General features: G+C 45.4%; 1 protein-coding gene across 1 annotated transcript in view; it reads right to left on the bottom strand.

The window, feature by feature from the left end:
* Positions 1-22996, bottom strand: part of LOC138666988 (zinc finger protein 665-like) — a 136311-nt gene that overhangs the window by 78038 nt on the left and 35277 nt on the right. The window contains exons 5-8 of the mRNA XM_069755196.1: positions 10213-10356; positions 9904-10083; positions 9698-9821; positions 9517-9614 (exon numbers count right to left, since the gene is read on the bottom strand). Of these exons, the coding sequence (XP_069611297.1) occupies positions 9517-9614; positions 9698-9821; positions 9904-10083; positions 10213-10356 (546 nt within the window). The remainder of the gene's footprint in view (positions 1-9516; positions 9615-9697; positions 9822-9903; positions 10084-10212; positions 10357-22996) is intronic.

Below are 22996 nucleotides of genomic sequence, written 5' to 3'. Positions count from 1 at the left end.
GACTCAGGTGGAGCTAAATAGCAAGGCAGCCAACGAGCTCACCAAAACACCTGAGGGAGGAAGCCCAGAGACTGCAATACCACTTGTGACCACAGAAGTGAATTCAGCCACAGAATTCACAACACTTTAGGATCTTCCTTTCAGGATCCATGCAGATAATTGAAGGTTCCCTGGATCTGGATGAAGCACTGGGCCGTGGGACAGCAGGTCCTTCTTCTCTGGCAGCCGAAGCGGGACATCTTCCTCAACAGGGGAAACCAGCTTCGTTTTGGCCAAAATGGGACAACCATCATTACTAATGCACCTTCGTCCTGCATTTTCCTGAAGATCCATGGAGTTAAGGTGATGGGGGGAAAACTGTACAGGAGCTCTCTCCCCCACGTTTGGTTTAAGGCATCGATTTCTTCCGGGTTGTTCGCCGGACTGAGGGAGTAGAACCTCTGGACCTTGTTTTTTCTCCTGGATGCAAAGAGGTCTAAGCTGGGAGTTCCCCATCGATGGCACAGGAAATCGAAAACTTCTCTGTTCAGCTCCCACTCGGTGGCCCGAACCTTTTGTCTGCTGACGTAGTCGGCTACTATGTTTCTGGATCCCTGTAAATGGACTGCAGATACTGATAAGACTACCCTTTCTGCCCAAGTAAATATCCTTGTGGACAGATCTTGGAATGCCCGGTGTCTTGGGCCTCCCTGGTGACGAAGGAATGATACTGTTGTCATGCTGTCCAAAATCACTTTTATATAGTGACCTCGCAGGCTGGACTGATTCTGTCTCAGGGTTTCCCACACTGCTCGCAGCTCCCTGAAGTTTGAGGACTGGGATCTGATGTGCGGGGACCAGCTTCCTTGGTAATAATTTTCCCTGTAGATGGGCTCCCCATCCTTCTCCGTTCGCATCTGTCACTATTGCTATACAAGGTGACAAATACCACGGAACTCCCCGGGAGATGTTCTTAGGATTGGTCCACCATGTCAGGGATGACTTTAATGTTGTGGATAGATGAATCTGTTTGTCCAAGGACGTCTGTCTTCTGTTCCAGGTCGACAGGATCTCCCTCCGCTGTCCTCTTGCATGGGCCTGACCCAAACAGACATATGATATGCATGCCGCCAATGTTCCTAGAACCCTCATCGCTGTTCTTATGGAGACTTGATCGCGAAGAAGTCGAATCCTGCTCTTTTTTTTTTTTTTTAACTCAAATAGATTTTTATTAAGTATAAAATCACAATAAACATTTTACAACAATACAGGGATTTTGAACCAACCCCCCCCCCTTTCTCCCCATTTAGACAGCTCATTCTCTTCCCTTAACATATCATATACTTTAGTATTATGTGATGACTCCTACTGTCCCCTTATAAACAAACATTCCAGCAGGAAAAAACTTCCCAGAACGTTCTTCCCTCATCCCTCCCCTACCCCAATTCCAGCTAAAGCATCCACAGTTTATCATAAAACTTAACTTTCCCTCTTTTCTGGTAAACTGCCTTTTCTAGAGTAAACATGTTTCACATATTGAAGGTATTCTCCTCTCGAATGAGGATGCTCTTTTATCTTGTTTCTTGCTATGACCTTCCAAGCCATGTACAATAGTCTAGCAATTGCTATCTTCAAATTGTTATTTATTCTTATCTCCTTTACATATCCCAACAAACACACCACCGATTGCCTTGGGACCACGCATCTATAAGCCCCCTCTATTCGAGTGAGATGAATCCGGCTTTTCACCGTCACCTGCTTCTCTTCTGGAAGTTGTGATAACCTCTGTTTGGAATCTAACATAACCCTGAGAAATTTTTTCTTGGTACCAGGCAGCAGATCTGATTTTTCCCGGTTGATGATCCAACCTAGATCTTCTAAAGTAGGGATTACTAGGTCTAGTTGATCTTCTAATTCTCCTCTGAAGGTGATATCAGCCTTAAGTCGTCTAAGTCTGGGACAGTGATGACTTCTTTCCGTCTCAGGTATGTCACAATCTTGGAAACCAGTTTTGGAAATACTCAAGGCGCCAAAGCGAGGCCGGATGGAAGAGCACAAAACTGGAAGTGGTAGCATTTCCTTCCTAGCTTTAGGGCGAACCGTAGGTATCTCTGCGAGTGTGGGTGAATCTGAACGTGGCAGTACGCGCTTTTTAGGTCTATTGTACACATTACCATGTCTTTGCCTATGATGGGAATGGTGGTCTTTAGAGACTCCATTCTGAACCTCTTGTACACTATCCACCGATTTAGTGGTCTCAAATTTATGATAATGTGACTCTCTCCTGAGGGTTTTTTTTTTTTTTTTTTAATCACAAACAGTGTTGAGTAATGTCCCAGACCCACTTCTGACTGTGGAACTGGAACCACCACGCCAGCTTTTAAGAGGTCTTTCACGTCTGCTCAAATCTGAGAGGAACTGGTTCACGAATCTTTTATCACAAACCTTGCTGGGGGGGGGGTGGGGAGGTCTGATGAACTCTAGGATGTAGCCCTGAGAGATAGTATTTAAGACCCACTGATTCTGGGAGACTAGCCTCCAAGCTTCTCTAAATCTTCCCAGGCGACCCCCTACTATCCCGGAATCATTGCCTTCTACTCCTTGAACTGGAGCCAAAACGAGAGGACGGAGCTTTGCCTTTCCCCCCTTTAGGGTTGTCCCACTGACAATTTCCCTTTCCCCGAAATTCCTGCCTCTGGAAAGGACGAGCTCTCTGAAAGGGATTATATTTTTTAGGCTTTTCTTCAGGGTCCCCTTTTTTCATGTAGGTGGCATTCTCTAGGATCTTTTCGAGAACTGGGCCAAATACTCTTAAGCCTGAAAAGGGTATGGCACAAAGCTTATTCTTTGATTGGTAATCTCCTGACCAAGTCTGATTATAATAATAATAATAATAATAATTTTATTTATATAGCGCCAACATATTCCACAGCGCTTTACAAATTATAGAGGGGACTTGTACAGACAATAGACATTACAGCATAACAGAAATCACAGTTTAAGATAGATACCAAGAGGAATGAGGGCTGTTGTGAATTCCGCTCTTGGGCTCCCTCCGGTGGTTGTAAGTAGTATTTTTGTGAGTTCTGCTCTTGTGCTCGCTCCTGTGGTTTTGAATGGTATGGCTGCTTCTTGGATTTAGCTTCTGCAGCTGTTTTCACTGATCGTCTTATGGGCTCGTCTATATTAGTCTGGCCTTAGCCCTCATTCAATGCCAGTTGTCAATTGTTACAGCCTGGAGTCATTGCTCTTTGGATTTTCCTGACACTCTGACCAGTTCTGCAAAGCTAAGTCCTTGCTTGTCCTTTGCAGTTCACTTATTGTGGACTTTGTTGTTCATTACTGTCTTTGTTTTTTCTCTTTTGTCCAGTTTATCAGTATTGATCTATTCAGCTAAGCTGGAAGCTCTGGGCAGCAGAGTTTGCCCTCCACACCTTTAGTTAGGTGTGGAGTTTCTTGCATTTCTCTGCGGTGGACTTTTTCTAGGTTTTATTACTGACCGCACAGTGCTCTTTCCTGTACTTTCCTTTCTAGCTAGAAGTGGACTCCTGTGCTAATCTTGTTTCTTACTACGTATGTCATTTCCTTCTCCTCTCACAGTCATTACATGTGGGGGGCTATCTATCCTTTGGGGATTTTCTCTGAGGCAAGATAGTTTTCCTGCTTCTATCTTTAGGGGTAGTTAGCTCTTAGGCTGTGACGAGATGCCTAGGCAGAGTTAGGAGCATTCCACGGCTACTTCTAGTGTTGTGTTGAGCTTAGGGACTGCGGTCAGTATAGTTCCCACCTGCTCAGAGCTAGTCACATGTCGCTCCTTAATCACCAGACCATAACAGAGGGCCCTGCTCGCAAGCTTACAATCTATGAGGAAAAGGGGAGACACAAGAGGTGGATGGTAACAATTGCTTTAGTTAGTCGGACCAGCCATAGTGTAAGGCTCAGGTGTTCATGTAAAGCTGCATGAACCAGTTAACTTCCTAAGTATGTAGCAGTATAGACACAGAGGGCTATTAACTGTATAAAGTGTATGAGAACATGATGCGAGGAACCCAATTATGTTTTTTTTGTGTTCTTTTTGAATGGGCCACACAGGGATAGTTAAGTTAATGCGTTGAGGCGGTAGGCCAATCTGAACAAATGAGTTTTTAGGGCACGCTTAAAACTGTGGGGATTGGGGATTAATCGTATTAGCCTAGGTAGTGCATTCCAAAGAATCGGCGCAGCACGTGTAAACTCTTGGAGACGGGAGTGGGAGGTTCTGATTATTGAGGATGCTAACCTGAGGTCATTAGCGGAGCGGAGGGCATGGGTAGGGTGGTAGACTGAGACCAGAGAGGAGATGTAGGGTGGTGCTGAGCCATGGAGTGCTTTGTGGATGAGGGTAGTAGTTTTGTACTGGATTCTTGAGTGGATGGGTAACCAGTGTAATGACTGGCACAAGGAAGAGGCATCGGTGTAACGATTGGTGAGGAATATGATCCTGGCTGCAGCATTGAGGACAGATTGGAGCGGGGAGAGTTTGGTAACAGGGAGGCCGATTAGTAGAGAGTTACAATAGTCCAGACGAGAATGAATAAGTGAAACAGTAAGAGTTTTTGCAGAGTCGAAAGTAAGAAAAGAGCGAATTCTAGAAATGTTTTTGAGATGTAGATAAGAAGAGCGAGCCAGTGATCAGATGTGGGGGGTGAATGAAAGCTCGTAATCAAGTATGACCCCAAGGCAGCGGGCATGTTGCTTTGGAGTAATGGTGGAACCGCACACGGAGATGGCAATGTCAGGCAAAGGTAGGTTAATAGAGGGAGAAAACACGAGGAGTTCAGTTTTTGACAGGTTCAGTTTCAGATAGAGGGAGGACATGATGATAGAGACAGCGGTAAGACAATCACTGGTGTTTACTAAAAAGGTCGGCGTGATAACAGGAGAAGAAGTGTATAATTGGGTGTTGTCAGCATAGAGATGGTACTGGAAACCAAATCTACTGATTGTTTGTCCAATAGGGGCAGTATACAAAGAGAAGAGGAGGGGGCCTAAGACTGATCCTTGAGAAACCCCAACAGTAAGGGGAAGGTGAGAGGAGGAGGAACCAGCAAAAGATACAGTGAAGGAGCGGTCAGAGATAGGAGGACAACCAGGAGAGAACGGTGTCCTTGAGGCCAATGGAGCGGAGCATAGTGAGGAGGAGCTGATGATCCACAGTGTCGAATGCTGCGGAGAGATCCAAGAGAATTAGCATGGAGTAGTGACCAATAGATTTAGCTGTTAGTAGGTCATTAGAGACTTTAGTGAGGGCAGTTTCAGTAGAGTGTAAAGAGCGGAAACCAGATTGAAGAGGGTCTAGAAGAGAATTATCTGAGAGATAGCGGGTAAGACGGAAGTGGACCAGGCGCTCGAGGAGTTTAGAGATGAAGGGAAGATTAGAGACAGGTCTATAATTAGTGGCACAGTTTTGATCGAGGGATGGTTTTTTAAGTAATGGATGTATGATGGCATGCTTAAATGAGGATGGAAAAATACCTGAAGTGAGAGAAAGGTTGAATATTTTTGTAAGGTGAGAGGTGACAGCCGGGGAAAGGGACTGGAGGAGATGTGACGGAATGGGGTCACTGGTGCAAGTGGTTGGGCGAGAAGATGCAAGGAGTCTGATTACTTCTTCTTCTGTAACTGGTTCAAAGTCAGAGAGTGAACTAGATGAAGTGGGGGAGGGAGGACAGTGCATGGTATGAAGAGATTGGGAGATGATTTCCTGTCGAATGTGGTCAATTTTTTCTTTGAAGTAATTGGCCAGATCGTCAGCGCGGAGATCTGTGGTTGGGGCCTGCACTCTTGAGTTGAGTAGGGACTGGAAAGTGTCAAAGAGACGTTTAGGGTTACTGGACAGCGAGGTGATGAGGGTGTTGAAATAGGTTTGTTTGGAGAGGTGAAGGGCAGAGTTGTATGTTTTTAGCATGAACTTATAATGGATGAAATCTTCAGGTAGATTAGATTTTCTCCACAGACATTCGGCGCACCTGGAGCACCGCTGCAGGAAACGTGTTTGCAGCGTGTGCCACGGTTGTCGCTGTCTGTGCTGAGTTGTTTTATTTATAGGAGGAGCAGCTTCATCCAGGGCACTTTGCAGGGTTTCATTGTAATGCTTCAGAGCAGAATCAGGACATTAGATGGAGGAGATTGGGGTCAATGAGGACTGCAAGTTCTTCATAAGTTTCTGGGTGTTAATGGCCTGTATGTTTCTATAAGTGTGGAAAGTGGGGGTGACCTGAGCGGGATGGCAGTTCTTGATAGAGAATGAAAGAAGGTTGTGGTCAGAGAGTGGGAGAGGGGAGTTTGTGAAATCATCCACTGAGCAAAGCCGGGAGAAGACCAAGTCGAGGGAGTTTCCATCTTCATGCATTGGAGACTTAGTATGCTGCGAGAGGCCAAAAGAGGAGGTTAGAGATAAAAGGTGAGAAGCAGATGGGGAGAGGGGAGAAGCAATGGGGATGTTGAAATCACCCATGATGAGGGTGGGGATGTCACAGGAGAGAAAATGTGGAAGCCAGGTGTCACTTTACTGGCGATACAGGACTGAAGGTCAGTGGCCGAAGCAGAATTATACAAGTGACCGGACTGTGAAAAGACCTCGGGAGATGCAATATATGGCAGTTCAATATATCTGCAGATGCAGGGACCAGCCGGAGCCAGGGCCTGCCTGGATCACACACGTGCACAAAGTCCGTACGAGCAGCAGGAGTTCAGGGTAGTAGCAGCAGAATATCAATAAGAAGCAGAGAGATGCCAGCAAGACACCTTCCAACCAGGAGCTCAGAGATTGCTTCACTCAGTTAGACTGAGCACACAAAATATTCAGCAACAGGAAGCTGCACAGGGCCATGTATATATAGCAGGTCCAATCAAGCGCAATCAGGGCGGGGACAAATCAGCAGGGCAGGTGATGATCTCTATCCCAGACGAAGTTCATATGGTTTCAGGCAGAAGTCAAGCAAGTTCCAAATAGCTCATCAAGCAAAGGAACAGACTAGCAAACAAAGAGTCGCAGGTTCAAATCCTAACACTAGGTGGCAAAGTGATCCAGGAACTGATGAGAGGGGCCGGGAGGACGATACACCACCGCCACTCGCATGGAGAAGGGGATGTAGAGTCTGACAGCATGGACCTCAAAGGAAGGGAAGACAAGTGAGGGTACTTGATCCATAAAGCTCTCCGAGCGGTGTTGGATAAAGAGTAATTGCGGGCAGCAAAACGTGCGGCTTCCCCTGAGGCATCCGCCAAGAACCGAGTGACGACTTTTAACAAGGAAAGTCTTTCTAACAGTTATTCTAGAAGTCTTTCCCTTTAGCTGCTCCTCCAGTTGGTCTACCCAAATGTGCATGGACTTGGCCACTAACGTGGCCGCAATGTTTGTTTTGATGATTGCCGAAGAAGCTTCCCAAGCCCTTTTAAGGAGCCCATCCGCCTTCCTGTCCATAGGCTTCTTGAGGCTAGATGAGTCCTCAAAAGGTATTGAAGTCTTTCAAGCCACTGGCTACTGGAATGTCGATTTTTAGAATCTCGTCCCAGGTCTTTACCTCTCCGAGTCCAATGGTAAACAGAGCCTGAAATACCGAGGAATGACTTAACACTTTTCCGCGTCTTCCCACTCCTCCATGATCATAGCCCAGATATGGTCGTTAACAGGGAATACACGCTGAATCTGTGACCTGAGGCCCCCAAACATCTTGTCTTGAATCGTCAGAGGAAAACAGGTATTTCTTGCCCACTTCAGGAGGTTCCGAGGTGATTTCCCCCTCTTCCTCTGGATCTGAGCCTATGGACTGATCCTCCTCTTCTGAAGATTGCTCCACTTCTCATCTCGGTCTCTTAGCCCGGGGACCCTGCTGAGGCGACTGAGGTGGTAGCAGGCCTGAGATCGAAGCCTGAACTTCCTCTCTAACCATGCAGCGCATCTCGGTCAGAAATGTAAATTTCTCGTCCTTGTTGATCTTACATATGCATGCCTCACAAAGCTGTTAATCCCCTGAATCAGGCAACATACTTTTACAAAGGGCACATCTCCTGGATTTCCCTGAAGCTCTGGCAGACCTCCTAGCCACAGGAGTCAAGGATGGTGTTGTTTTGTCCTAATAAAGAATAAGATTTCTTACTCATTTAGCCCCTCTGTTGTTTGCCCACTGCCTCTAGGCTACTCACGATCATTGGTGATTCGGGGGGCGGGGGGGGATACACTTCCCAGGGTCCTCCATGCTGTTTCAGAGGTTTACTCTGTCACAGCCTAATACTGACTAAGGCAGGCTGATATCCCTACCTTGTCTTCCTCACTGCTCGGCAGGTCGTTTCAGGAAACCTTGCTGGATGCCGTTGTCCGTCGTCCTCAGTAGGGGCATCGCTCCCTGTGTTCCAGCGTGGAACGCACCATGAAGTTCCTGCAGCTGCCCTGGATGTGACGTCAGCGGAAGCAACCTGCCGGTAACGGATGCTGAGAGCCCTTGCCGGAGGAAAGCAGCTCCCACCCTCGGAGCTCCCGCTCAATGGGAAATCTGGCTGAGTGAACCCCACTTCGGGGGGTGTCAGCCATGGGCCTCTTGACAGGGGGAAGGAGAGGATGAACTGCCAGAACCGATTGAGCCCGTCCAAGGTAAATTTTCACGGGAGCTTCAACCCTGACCTCTCTCTCTCTCGTGCCTGTCCTTACAGGGACAGGAAAAACACTGGTGAATGGGTGTGGGGAGGGTCTTTTAACCTCTTGTGCATTTCCTGTCCCTTTAAGCAAGGAAGGACAACCTCCTTGGTGCTGTCAGGAGGTATGTCCTGGAAACATAATTTTCTAGAACAATTTCAAGGGTGCCAGCTAGTGATGAGCGAGTATACTCGTTACACGAGATTTCACGAGCATGCTCAGATGATCTCTGAGTATTTGGATGTTTTTGGAGATTTAGTTTCTGTCGCTGTAGCTGCATGATTTGCGGCTGCTAGCCAGCCTGAATACATGTGGCGGTTGTCTGTTTGTTAGGAAATCCCCACATGTATTCAGGCTGTCTAGCAAATGCAAATCATGCAGCTACAGAGACAGAAACTAAATCTCCGAGCACATCAAAATACTCGAAAATCACCAGAGTATGCTTTGCAAATCTCGAGCAACGAGTATTATTGCACATCACCAGTGCCAACACTTTTGGCCATGACTGTCATGATCGGGTCAGGAGAGCCGCAAGCCAGTATGAGCTTTGCGATGCCATCCCGGTTTGCGCTAGATAGCCATATGAGTCTTCCCTTATAGTGGTGGATAAAACAAGACTGAACACTAGACCTTTACAGCCTTCTACACATCATAGGGGAGATCTCATGACACCTTCTTTCCATCTACCTGATGATCCTGAGGAACATTGGGATCTTCTTGTCTGCATTGCGATGCGATCTTGGTTTGAGCTAGATAGCCATATGACTCTTCCCTTATAGTGGTGGATAAATCAAGACTAAACACAAGACCGTTACAGCCTACACATCATAGGGGAGATTTCATGACACCTTCTCTCTATCTACCTGATGATCCTGAGAAACATTGGAACCTTCTTGCTTACAGTCCTGTGGAAGAAAACGACAGGGACATCTCTCTGGTGTTGTTTTCTCACTGGATAGAACTGGAGGAAACACATACAGGGACTGAATTAATTATTTACATACAGATAATTATAGGCCGTGTGCATTTGATCCTGTCTATTACCTGGTGATGTGAGGGGCTGGGGAACCTCCATCATGACGTCCTTGTACAGATCTTTATGTCCTTCTAAATACTCCCACTCCACCATGGAGAAATAGATGGTGACATCATGACACCTTATAGGAACCTGACACATACAATGATACTGTCATCCCCTGATCCCTTCACAGCATTACTGTATAATGTCCTAGCATTCCCAGCAGTGTTACCTCTCCAGTCAGCAGCTCCATCATCTTGTAGGCAAGTTCTAGGATCTTCTGGTCATTGATGTTCTTCTGTATCAGGGGGTGAGGTGGAGACCTCGTCATCGGGCTCAGGGGTCTTCCCCATCCCTCAGACACAGGAGCCTGACAGCGCTCACTAGAGGTCTTCTTCACTACTGTGTAATCCTGGTTATGGAGAGACACATTAATAAATCTCACTACAGACATTTCCAGAATCCTCACCTCTCCAGTTCTGTCCATCTGTTATTCCCATAGATAAGAATGATGTAATGTGACGTCATCAGAATCTCTCACCTCTCCAGTGAGCCGGAAGAGGATCTCTAGGGTGAGGTGTAATATCCTCTCCGCCATCTTTTCCCTATCCATCCTTGTAGGGTCACTCAGAAGAATTCTCTTATACAGAAGATCTCCACTGAGAGGATCCGATATTGTAGGGACCTGAATGGGGAGAAGATGATGATGTAACATCATAAAGATCCCATGTCAGAAATCTCTGGAGCGGTTACCGGTGTCACATGATCACTACATCCAGTCATGGCCCCGTCCTGCCCCCGGTATAACACACAGTCCAATTATAGTCACATACAGAGATTTACCACAGAATATCTCTAAAAAAAAAAAAAAAACAGATAATGATAGAACATCTATGTATACTACAGAAAATTGTAATCCCAGTAAAGAAATGTGATTGTCCCCGAAAGGCGCTGCATAAATCGAGAAAACAAAGAAGTGGATTAGTGCCGGGGCAGAAATAATTATTGCAATTACTAAAAAAGTGGAAACTTTATTAGTTACAATTCATAAAACAATTGTGCAAATATGGAAATGGATGAATATCCCACAAAGGAGTCAAAAACAATAAATATAAATATCTGGTAACAATAAGGTCACCCACCAAAACACAAATGCTTCGTCAGGGGTTGGAAGGGGATAGGAGTGGGGAGCTTAGCCAAACATTTAAAGCGCAAGTAGCCAATACAAAAGGTGCACATAGTGACAGCAGGTGATATCAACGCACATATAAAGTATTAAGAAAAACTTACATAGAACGGAGACAGCGCCGATGCTGTGGACACACTGATGTATGGACAGAACAGTAGATCGGTCTGTCAGTCTACTGAAGGGAAATCATAGCGCCCGTCACAGATGACAACAGGGAGATCACACAGATCCAACCACTGCCAACAGTTTGTCAGGGTACGCAAGTCCGCTGCCTCCAATTGTCAGGACAGTTAAGCAATTGGCTGACAAGGGATGGACGAGGCTGTGGCTCAAAGATTGTGTTCACCTTCCTGACCAGGCCAATTTTTACAATTCTGACCACTGTCCCTTTATGAGCTAATAACTCGGGAACGCTTCAATGGATCCCACTGATTTTGAGAATATTTCCTTGTGAAATATTGTACTTCATGATAGAGGTAAAATTTATTTGCTATGACTTGCGCTTATTTGTGAAAAAAACTGAAATTTGGTGAAAAGCAATTTTCAAACTTTTAATTTTTATGCCCTTAAATCAGAAAGTCATAGCGCACAAAATAGCTCATAATTTTTTTTTTATAGTAAATTATAAGGAATAAAAGTTGACCAGCGATTTCTTATTTTTACAATAAACCTTGGAAAACCATTTTTTTAGGGACCACCTCACATTTGAAGTGATTCTGAGGGGACTATATGACAGAAAATACCCAAAGGAGTCCCCATCCTAAAAACTGCACCCCTCAAGGTACTCAAAACCACATTCATGACGTTTATTAACCCTTCAGGTGCTTCACAGGAATTTTTGGAATGTGGAAGGAAAAATATACATTTACTTTTTACTTTTCTTTCACAAAAATTTTCCTTTAGACCTATTTTTTTTTTTTTACTTTCGCAAGGGTAACGGGAGAAATTGGACCATACAATTGTTTTGCAATTTCTCCTGAGCATGCCAATATCCTATATGTGAGAAAAATCTACTGTTTGGGCAAATGACAGGGCTCGAAAGGGGAGGAGCGCCATTTCACTTTTATTAATGTAAAATTAAAATTTTCTGGCATAATTAGGGGACGCCATTAGTGATGGGCGAGCACTAAAATGTCGAGCAAATTGGAATACTTAGGAACTCGACCCGAGCAACGAGCCCAATGTAAGTCTATGGGAAACTCTAGCATTTTCCAGGTTGCCCCCGGCGGTCTGCAGAGGGACTAGAAATTACGGAAATCGATGGGAACAGTGCTCAAATGACATGGGAACAGCATGGGGAAGACCCCTAGAAGCATTTGTTACTCCCGAGTCACTGCTGTGCACAATGTCAGAGTCTTACGCCACTTTTACAGACTCACAAAAAAACATACAAAAACTAAACCAAAATGGATTTTCCTGGGAAACATGTTAAGGAACATCCTTTCCAGAGTAATCACTTGTATATCAGGCAAAATAAATAACCAAAAATGCTCCTCCACACCTTGGGCTATGTTCACACTAAGCATTTTTGATGCGTTTTTGAACTTTAGCATTGCTTTCAACCAAGAGAAATGCATTCACTGGGAACTGTTATTTTAACATTTTGCAACCTTATCTGGCCATGTGGTGTGTGACATCATCAGACACATCCTGTTTCATTTATGAAGGAGGGACTCAGTCACAAAGCCTATTTTTATAGGGCCACCGGCGGCCTTTACTATTCTTAACCCCTTCCCGACCCATGACGCCACGTAGGCGTCATGAAAGTCGGTGCCAATCCGACCCATGACGCCTATGCGGCGTCATGGAAAGATCGCGTCCCTGCAGATCGGGTGAAAGGGTTAACTCCCATTTCACCCGATCTGCAGGGACAGGGGGAGTGGTAGTTTAGCCCAGGGGGGGTGGCTTCACCCCCTCGTGGCTACGATCGCTCTGATTGGCTGTTGAAAGTGAAACTGCCAATCAGAACGATTTGTAATATTTCACCTATTATAACTGGTGAAATATTACAATCCAGCCATGGCCGATGCTGAAATATCATCGGCCATGGCTGGAAATACTAATGTGCCCCCACCCCACCCCACCGATCGCCCTCCCAGCCCCCCGATCTGGCCGGTACACTGCTCCGGCTCCCCTCCGTCCAGTGCTCCGCTCCCCCCCGTGCTCTTGTCCGCTCCCCCCGTGCTCCAATCACCCCACCGTGCTCCAATCACCCCCCCTGCACTCCGATCCATCCCCCCCGGTGCTCCGTTCCACCCCCCCGTGCTCCATTCCAGCCCCCCCGTGCTCCGTTCCACGCCCCCCGTGCTCCGTTCCACCCCTCCCGCGCTCCGATTCCCCCCCCGTGCTCCGATCCCCCCCCCCCCCCGTGGTCCCCTCCCACCCCATCATACTTACCGATCCAGCCGGGGTCCCGTCCGTCTTCTCCCTGGGCGCCGCCATCTTCCAAAATGGCGGGCGCATGCGCAGTGCGCCCACCGAATCTGCCGGCCGGCAGATTCGTTCCAAAGTGCATTTTGATCACTGAGATAGATTATATCTCAGTGATCAAAATAAAAAAAAAAATAAATGACCCCCCCCCTTTGTCACCCCCATAGGTAGGGACAATAAAAAAATAAATAATTTTTTTTTTTCCACTAATGTTAGAATAGGGTTAGGGGGAGGGTTAGGGTTAGGGGTAGGGTTATGGTTAGGGGTAGGGTTAGGGTTAGGGCTAGGGCTAGGGGTAGGGTTAGGGTTTCGGTATGTGCACACGTATTCTGGTTCTCTGCGGATTTTTCTGCTGCGGATTTGATAAATCCGCAGTGCTAAACCGCTGCGGATTTATGGCGGATTTACCGCATTTTTTTCTGCGCATTTCACTGCGGTTTTACAACTGCGATTTTCTATTGGAGCAGTTGTAAAACCGCTGCGGAATCCGCACAAAGAAGTGACATGCTGCGGAATGTAAACCGCTGCGTTTCCGTGCAGTTTTTCCGCAGCATGTGTACAGCGATTTTTGTTTCCCGTAGGTTTACATTGAACTGTAAACTCATGGGAAACTGCTGCGGATCCGCAGCGTTTTCCGCAGCGTGTGCACATGCCTTTAGAATTAGGCTATGTGCACACGGTGCGGATTTGGCTGCGGATTGGCCGCTGCGGATTCGCAGCAGTGTTCCATCAGGTTTACAGTACCATGTAAACATATGAAAAACCAAATCCGCTGTGCCCATGGTGCGGAAAATACCGCGCGGAAACGCTGCGTTGTATTTTCCGCAGCATGTCAATTCTTTGTGCGGATTCCGCAGCGTTTTACACCTGTTCCTCAATAGGAATCCGCAGGTGAAATCCGCACAAAAAACACTGGAAATCCGCGGAAAATCCGCAGGTAAAACGCAGTGCCTTTTACCCGCGGATTTTTCAAAAATGGTGCGGAAATATCTCACACGAATCCGCAACGTGGGCACATAGCCTTAGGGTTAGGGTTGTGGTTAGGGTTGTGATTAGGGTTATGGCTACAGTTGGGATTAGGGTTAGGGGTGTGGGGGGGTTAGTGTTGGAGTTAGAATTGAGGGGTTACCACTGTTTAGGCACATCAGGGGTCTCCAAACGCAAAATGGCGCCACCATTGATTCCAGCCAATCTCGTATTCAAAAAGTCAAATGGTGCTCCCTCACTTCCGAGCCCTGACGTGTGCCCAAACAGTGGTTTACCCCCACATATGGGGTATCAGTGTACTCAGGATAAACTGCGCAACAATTACTGGGGTCCAATTTCTCCTGTTACCCTTGTGAATCTAAAAAAATGCTTGCTAAAACATAATTTTTGAGGAAAGAAAAATGATTTTTTATTTTCACGGCTCTGCGTTGTAAACGTCTGTGAAGCACTTGGGGGTTCAGAGTGCTCACCACATATCTAGATAAGTTCCTTGGGGGGTCTAGTTTCTAAAATGGGGTCACTTGTGGGGGTTTCTACTGTTTAGGCACACCAGGGACTCTGCAAACGCAACGTGACACCCGCAGACCATTCCATCAAAGTCTGCATTTCAAAACGTCACTACTTCACTTCCGAGCCTCGGCATGTGCCCAAACAGTGGTTTACCCCCACACATGGGGTATCAGCGTACTCAGGAGAAACTGGACAACAACTTTTGGGGTCCAATTTCTTCTGTAACCCTTGGGAAAATAAAAAATTCTGGGCTAAATAATTATTTTTGAGGAAAGAAAACGTATTTATTATTTTCACGGCTCTGCATTATAAACTTCTATGAAGCACTTGGGAGTTCAAAGTGCTCACCACACATCTAGATAAGTTCCTTTGGGGGTCTAGTTTCCAAAATGGGGTCACTTGTGGGGGGTTTCTACTGTTAAGCCACATCAGGGGCTCTGCAAACGCAACGTGACGCCCACAGAGCATTCCATCAAAGTCTGCATTTCAAAACGTCACTACTTCACTTCCGAGCCCCGGCATGTGCCCAAACAGTGATTTACCCCCACATATGGGGTATCAGCGTACTCAGGAGAAACTGGACAACAACTTTTGGGGTCAAATTTCTCCTGTTACCTTTGGGAAAATAAAAAATTGCAGGCTAAAAGATCATTTTTGAGAAAATAATTTTTTTTTTTTATTTTCATGGCTCTGCGTTATAAACTTCTGTGAAGCACTTGGGGGTTCAAAGTCCTCACCACACATCTAGATTAGTTCCTTTGGGGGTCTAGTTTCCAAAATGGTGTCATTTCTGGGGGATCTCCAATGTTTAGGCACACAGGGGCTCTCCAAACGTGACATGGTGTCCGCTAATGATTGGAGCTAATTTTCCATTTAAAAAGCCAAATGGCGTGCCATCCCTTCCGAGCCCTGCCGTGCGCCCAAACAGTGGTTTACCCCCACATATGGGGTATCAGCGTACTCAGGACAAACTGGACAACAATATTTGGGGTCCAATTTCTCCTATTATCCTTGGAAAAATAGGAATTTCCAGGCTAAAAAATCATTTTTGAGGAAAGAAAAATTATTTTTTATTTTCATGGCTCTGCGTTATAAACTTCTGTGAAGCACCTGGGGGTTTAAAGTGCTCAATATGCATCTAGATAAGTTCCTTGGGGGGTCTAGTTTCCAAAATGGGGTCACTTGTGGGGGAGCGCCAATGTTTAGGCACACAGGAGCTATCCAAACGCGACATGGTGTCCGCTAACGATGGAAATAATTTTTCATTCAAAAAGTCAAATGGCGCTCCTTCCCTTCCGAGCCTTACCATGTGCCCAAACAGTGGTTTACCCCCACATGTGAGGTATTGGTGTACTCAGGAGAAATTGCCCAACACATTTTAGGATCCATTTTATCCTGATGCCCATGTGAAAATGAAAAAATTGAGGCTAAAATAATTTTTTTGTGAATAAAAAGTACTTTTTCATTTTTACGGATCAATTTGTGAAGCACCTGGGGGTTCAAAGTGCTCACTATGCATCTAGATAAGTTCCTTGGGGCGTCTAGTTTCCAAAATGGGGTCACTTGTGGGGGAGCTCCAATTTTTAGGCACACGGGGGCTCTCCAAACGGGACATGGTGTCCGCTAAAGAGTGGAGCCAATTTTTGATTCAAAAAGTCAAATGGCGCTCCTTCCCTTCCAAGCCCTGCCGTGCGCCCAAACAGTGGTTTACCCCCACATATGAGGTATCAGCGTACTCAGGACAAATTGGACAACAACTTTCGTGGTTCAGTTTCTCCTTTTACCATTGGGAAAATAAAAAAATTGTTGCTAAAAGATAATTTTTGTGACTAAAAAGTTAAATGTTCATTTTTTCCTTCCATGTTGCTTCTGCTGCTGTGAAGCACCTGAAGGGTTAATAAACTTCTTGAATGTGGTTTTGAGTACCTTGAGGGGTGCAGTTTTTAGAATGGTGTCACTTTTGGGTATTTTCAGCCATATAGACCCCTCAAACTGACTTCAAATGTGAGGTGGTCCCTAAAAAAAATGGTTTTGTAAATTTCGTTGTAAAAATGACAAATCGCTGGTCAAATTTTAACCCTTATAACTTCCTAACAAAAAAAAATTTTGTTTCCAAAATTGTGCTGATGTAAAGTAAACATGTGGGAAATGTTATTTATTAACTATTTTGTGTCACATATCTCTCTGGTTTAACAGAATAAAAATTCAAAATGTGAAAATTGCGAAATTTTCAAAATTTTCGCCAAATTTCCGTTTTTATCACAAATAAACGCAGAATTTATTGACCTAAATTTACCACTAACATGAAGCCCAATATGTCACGAAAAAACAATCTCAGAACCGCTAGGATCCGTTGAAGCGTTCCTGAGTTATTACCTCATAAAGGGACACTGGTCAGAATTGCAAAAAATGGCAAGGTCTTTAAGGTCAAAATAGGCTGGGTCATGAAGGGGTTAAAGGGCCAGCAGATGGCCCTCACTATTCTTAGAGAGCCATCAGCCGGCTATGCTTTGTTGTTCCCATTATTAAACAGTGGGTCTCCTATACTGTTATAGCGTATGCAGTGAGTGGCAGGGCTGCCCAACATTTGGACGTACCTCAACAACCCATTGAACAGATGTACAGGAGGGCCTCCTGAAAACAATGTCCCCATTATTAGGAAGTCGGTCTCCCATAAGGTTTGCCTATACAGTGAATGCAAGGGCTGCCAAAAATTTAGAGGCACTCTAATGCCCCTTTGAAGAGATGTAGAGGAGGGACTCATGAAAAAATCTTCCCATTATTAGGAAGTGGGTCTCCTTTAAAACCCTGCTGTTATGTTCGGTCAAAAACGACCGATTTTGAACTTTAAATATTTTTTTAAATATTCAAGATGCGGTTCTGAAACTTGTGGTTGATTGACTTTTCTTCATTTGAGGGGTTCTTACTGTGGGTACTTTTTTTTGTTTACTTTTTGCTGCACAATTTTTTATACACTTGTACTGTTCGGTCAAAAATGACCGATAGCCTTTTATAGTGATCTCCCGCCATTTTATGAGTAAAATAAAGGAGCTATAATCTCATTTTGGACTATATATTACATCTAATACTATTTATCAATTTATTTAGTTACCTTTTGGTCCATGCAGATTTACACATACATACATTTTCTCATTACAATACGGGCCCCTTTCCACTTGTGTGAGAAAAAAACGGTCCGATTTCCGGACCGAAAAAACTGATGTAACGTCTGCGAGTGCCATGCGAGTGTCATGCGATTTTTTTATCGCAACATCCGTATGACATCCGTATTGCTGTCCGATTTTTACGCACGGGTCTCCTTTGAAAAGCCGGTAATTCAGCGCAGAGTACAGTAAAATCACAGTGACAGGTTAGATTAGAGTAGATATATACACATAGAATAGGTATATATACATATATATATGTCAGGGAGACACCTATATATATATATTTATATTTAATGCAGCGCTAGATAGCTTTAAAGCTGGTAATTCAATTACCGGCTTTTGCTTTCTCCTTCACAAACCCGACATGATATGAGACCTGGTTTACATACAGTAAACCATCTCATATCACCATTTTTTTTGCATATTCCACACTACTAATGTTAGTAGTGTGTATATGCAAAATTTGGGCGTTCTAGCTATTATATTTAAGGGTTAAATGGCGGAAAAAATTGGCGTGGGCTCCCGCACAATTTTCTCCGCCAGAGTAGTAAAGCCAGTGACTGAGGGCAGATATTAATAGCCTGGAGAGGGTCCACGGTTATTGGCCCCCCCTGGCTAAAAACACCTGCCCCCAGCCACCCCAGAAAAGGCACATCTGGAAGATGCGCCTATTCTGGCACTTGGCCACTCTCTTCCCATTCCCGTGTAGCGGTGGGATATGGGGTAATGAAGGGTTAATGGCACCTTGCAATTGTAAGGTGACATTAAGCCTAATTAATAATGGAGAGGCGTCAATTATGACACCTATCCATTATTAATCCAATTGAAAGAAAGGGTTAAATAAAACACAAACACATTATTTAAAATTATTTTAATGAAATAAAAACAATGGTTGTTGGAGTATTTTATTCTACGCCCAATCAGCTACTGCTGATGGATTACCTTCCAGTATAGTTATCTGCAAAATATTTTTACCCTGCTGTTCATGTAAAATTGTTCAATTCAGTTCTCAACATTTCATATTGTAAATGAACGTATTCTCTTTTTTTTTACTTGTGTTCCCTGATCTAATTTCTGTGAAATGCTGACATGAAAGAGTACTAATAAATTCTGTCTGAAAAGTGTGTTTGCTTTACTCTGAGCTCTTATCCTAAAGGGTGGGGGGTGTTTTATTTTACTAAGGATACCACAGTAGTTTCTTACGACCCAAAGAAACACAAGCAGGTAATTCTGATGAGCACAATTCATCATGATAGTGAAATCAGTAATAGAGACGACAGAAAACAGGACATCATTTTACATTATAATGCTACAAAAGGGGCTGTTGATACTCTAGATCAGGGGTCCCCAACTCCAGTCCTCAAGGCCCACCAACATGTCATGTTTTCAGGATTTCCTACGTCTTGCCCAGGTAATAATTGCATCACCTGTGCAATGCAAAGGAAATCCTGAAAACATGACCTGTTGGTGGGCCTTGAGGACTGGAGTTGGGGACCTCTGCTCTAGATCAACTGATAGGCACTTACACCTGTAAGCGCAAAACTAATCAGTGGCCAATGGTGATTTTTTACAATATGCTTGATGTGTCAGCATACAATGCATTCGTGCTATGGAAGGAAATAGACCCAAATTGGAACAAAAATAAACTACGTATATAAGACTTTTTATAGAGGAGTTGGGAAAATCACTGGCCATATACTGAAGAACGAAAGGTAACACCCAGAGTTGATGGAGTGGCAGCCATTGTCCACAGGATCCAACAGCAAGATAAAGAAAGTGAACTAACAGCTTCCACCAGCACTGCTACAATACCCACGGACGCCACCAGCAACGCAACCAGCCTAAAACGGAAACTATGCGACTTCTGTCCAACATCGAGCAATCACAAATCAAATGTGATATGTTACAGATGTGAAAAATATTTATGCAAAAGACATGTCAATTATACCTGTGACAATTGCAGAGAGTAAACTTTGCACCGTGTGACTTATTTATCATTTTGCATAAAAAAAACTGAACTGTTAATTTTTTTAAAAAAATTGGGGGGGGGGAGGGGTGGGGGGGGGAAGATAATATAATTACATTTAGTTTGTTATTAGTTATAGTTTACAGTTGGATAAATTATTTTTGTATGTGCACATATGCAATATGCATAAATATTCCAATAAAGCCATGCTAAATGTTTTGACACAAAAAAAATGAAAAGTAAGTTTTTCTTTCCATTTTTCATTTGTTTATAAACAACCACGTTCACATACAATATAATACTGCAAAAAAATATTCAATTAAAACACTTACGTTAGCTAAAAATCAAGACTTTATTAGGTCTGGTCAAAAATGACCGGAACATAACAAGTGTATAGTGGTAACGAACAGAATAGCAGGGTTAATGCCCATACATTAAGTGTATGGGCTGGCAAACATTTATCCCTGGGTGGTACACATGAACCAATATTGTTTTTTACAGGCATCATAAACACCATTTAAAAAAAAATATGTGGGTGTTGCATCACGGACCACGGTCATCCTGGTAATACAGTGGTGGAGGAGGATGAGGAGAAGGAGGACAACAGCAAATAGCCAAAATCAGGAAGCGTATACCCATACTCATTTCTAGTTGGGACATCTGGATTATTTTTTGTTCCTTCATTCACAGTCAGAGCCGCCAAAACTTTCTCATCTGTATGTAGCTTCACTATATGATATCTGGATTTTTGGTATCTATAAGGCCCAGGGGCGGATTATCAGAGGGTCAATATGGGCGGTAGCCCAGGGCCCAGTGGTCTGAGGGGGCCCATGGGCTACCGCACAGATTGACCCTCTGATAATCATCTGTGAATGCCGGCGGCCGCCGCCGGCATTTATGTGCCCCCGTCGTAACCGGTGAGCAGAGAGAGGGGGCCCGCATCGGGCCCCTTCTCATCTGCTCACCGGGCCCCTTCCGGCGCTGCGGCGGTTTCCTATTGATGTGCGGGCGCGCGCCCGCACGTCAATAGTTAACAACAGCCGCCATCCAATTGGAGGCTGGCGGCTGATGTCGGCCGCAGGCGCACATGTCGCCGGCGTCTGACGTCATTGTCAGTCGCCGGCGAGTGTGCTCTGTTGGAGGGAGCTCACCGCTGGAGCGCGGACAGGTGAGGAGACTTTTTTTTTTTTTTTTTAATAACGGTGGACACACTGAGGGCAATGCTGGAGGACACTGGGGCAGATTGCTGGAGGACACTGGGGCAGATTGCTGGAGGACACTGGGGCAGATTGCTGGAGGACACTGGAGCAATGCTGGAGGACACTGGGGCAATGCTGGAGGACACTGGGGCAGATTGCTGGAGGACACTGGGGCAGATTGCTGGAGGACACTGGGGCAGATTGCTGGAGGACACTGGAGCAATGCTGGAGGACACTGGAGCAATGCTGGAGGACACTGGGGCAATGCTGGAGGACACTGAGGCAGATTGCTGGAGGACACTGGGGCAGATTGCTGGAGGACACTGGGGCAGATTGCTGGAGGACACTGGGGCAGATTGCTGGAGGACACTGGGGCAGATTGCTGGAGGACACTGGGGCAATGCTGGAGGACACTGGGGCAATGCTGGAGGACACAGGGGCAATGCTGGAGGACACTGGGGCAGATTGCTGGAGGACACTGGGGCAGATTGCTGGAGGACACTGGGGCAGATTGCTGGAGGACACTGGGGCAGATTGATGGAGGACACTGGGGCAATGCTGGAGGACACTGGGGCAGATTGCTGGAGGACACTGGGGCAGATTGCTGGAGGACACTGGGGCAATGCTGGAGGACACTGGGGCAGATTGCTGGATGACACTGGGGCAGATTGCTGGAGACACTGGGGCAATGCTGGAGACACTGGGGGAAATGCTGGACATACTGGGGCAGATTGCTGGACACACTGGTGGTAATATTCTGGACACACTTTCTGGGGGCAATGCTGGACGCACTGGGGCAGATTGCTGGACACACTGTCTGGGGGCGATATGCTGGACACACTGGGGCAGATTGCTGGACACTCTGGGAGTTATATGCTGGACACACTGGGGCAGATTGCTGGACACACTGTCTGGGGGCAATGCTGGACACACTGGGGGCAGATTGCTGGACACTGGGGCAATATGCTGGACATACTGGGGCAGATTGCTGGACACACTGGGGGCAGGACTGAAGGCATGGGCAGAATGTAGACACGGGGCATGATTGGACACACGGGGCAGAATGAAAGACATGGGGCAGGATTGGATCATGGGGCAGGATGGATACAATGGAGACAGATGGGGCAGGATGTGGAGATCATATGGGGTAGAATGGATACTCATGAGGGCAGGATGCGAGAACATATCGCTGGAGCCAGGAATGAGACACACGGGGCCAGGATGTGGAATATTATTACCATAGGGGCTAATTAAGGGATATTATTACTGCAGTAATGTATTTATTTTATTTTTTGAGTATACTGTTTTAAATGGGGGTCGGTCCTGTTACTGTGCAGAGTGACACTATATCGCCTTTTTTTCTTCATGTGGTGTAATGTAGAAGTTGTGAAAAATTAAGTAATGTGTTCTGCAAGCGGAGCTCGAGATAACTGTGTTATTTCCTGCAGAAACGAGTCCTGGCTGGAAGAAATGATGGCGGTCTGTGCTGGATGAAAGATGAAGGACTTCACCTAGAGACGTCACTGGTGAGTCAGTGTTACCTATACACTGACACTATACACTGTATACTATATAGAGGTCCTGTGTATAATACCACCAGTGATCTCTGTATTACCTCTACACAGACACTGCATACTAAGTACAGATCTCCTGTGAATACTGGCACTTATGGTGATAGTATTGTGTTGTTGTTTTTTACTGATCAGTATTGTAGTATTCAGTCACTATGTGGTGGTAATATGTGGTCTGGAAATGGTGTTGTGGTATTTGTCCCTTGTATGTGATATTTGGTCACCAAGTGGTGGTAATATGTGGTCTTGACATGGTGTGGTAGTATTTGTTCCTTGTATGTGATATTATTCGATCACTGTGGTTGT

The sequence above is a fragment of the Ranitomeya imitator genome, chromosome 2, assembly GCF_032444005.1.
Source record: "Ranitomeya imitator isolate aRanImi1 chromosome 2, aRanImi1.pri, whole genome shotgun sequence".
NCBI lineage: Eukaryota > Metazoa > Chordata > Amphibia > Anura > Dendrobatidae > Ranitomeya > Ranitomeya imitator.
The sequence above is the reverse complement of the archived record's forward strand: the minus strand, read 5'-3'. Positions and strand labels throughout refer to the sequence as shown.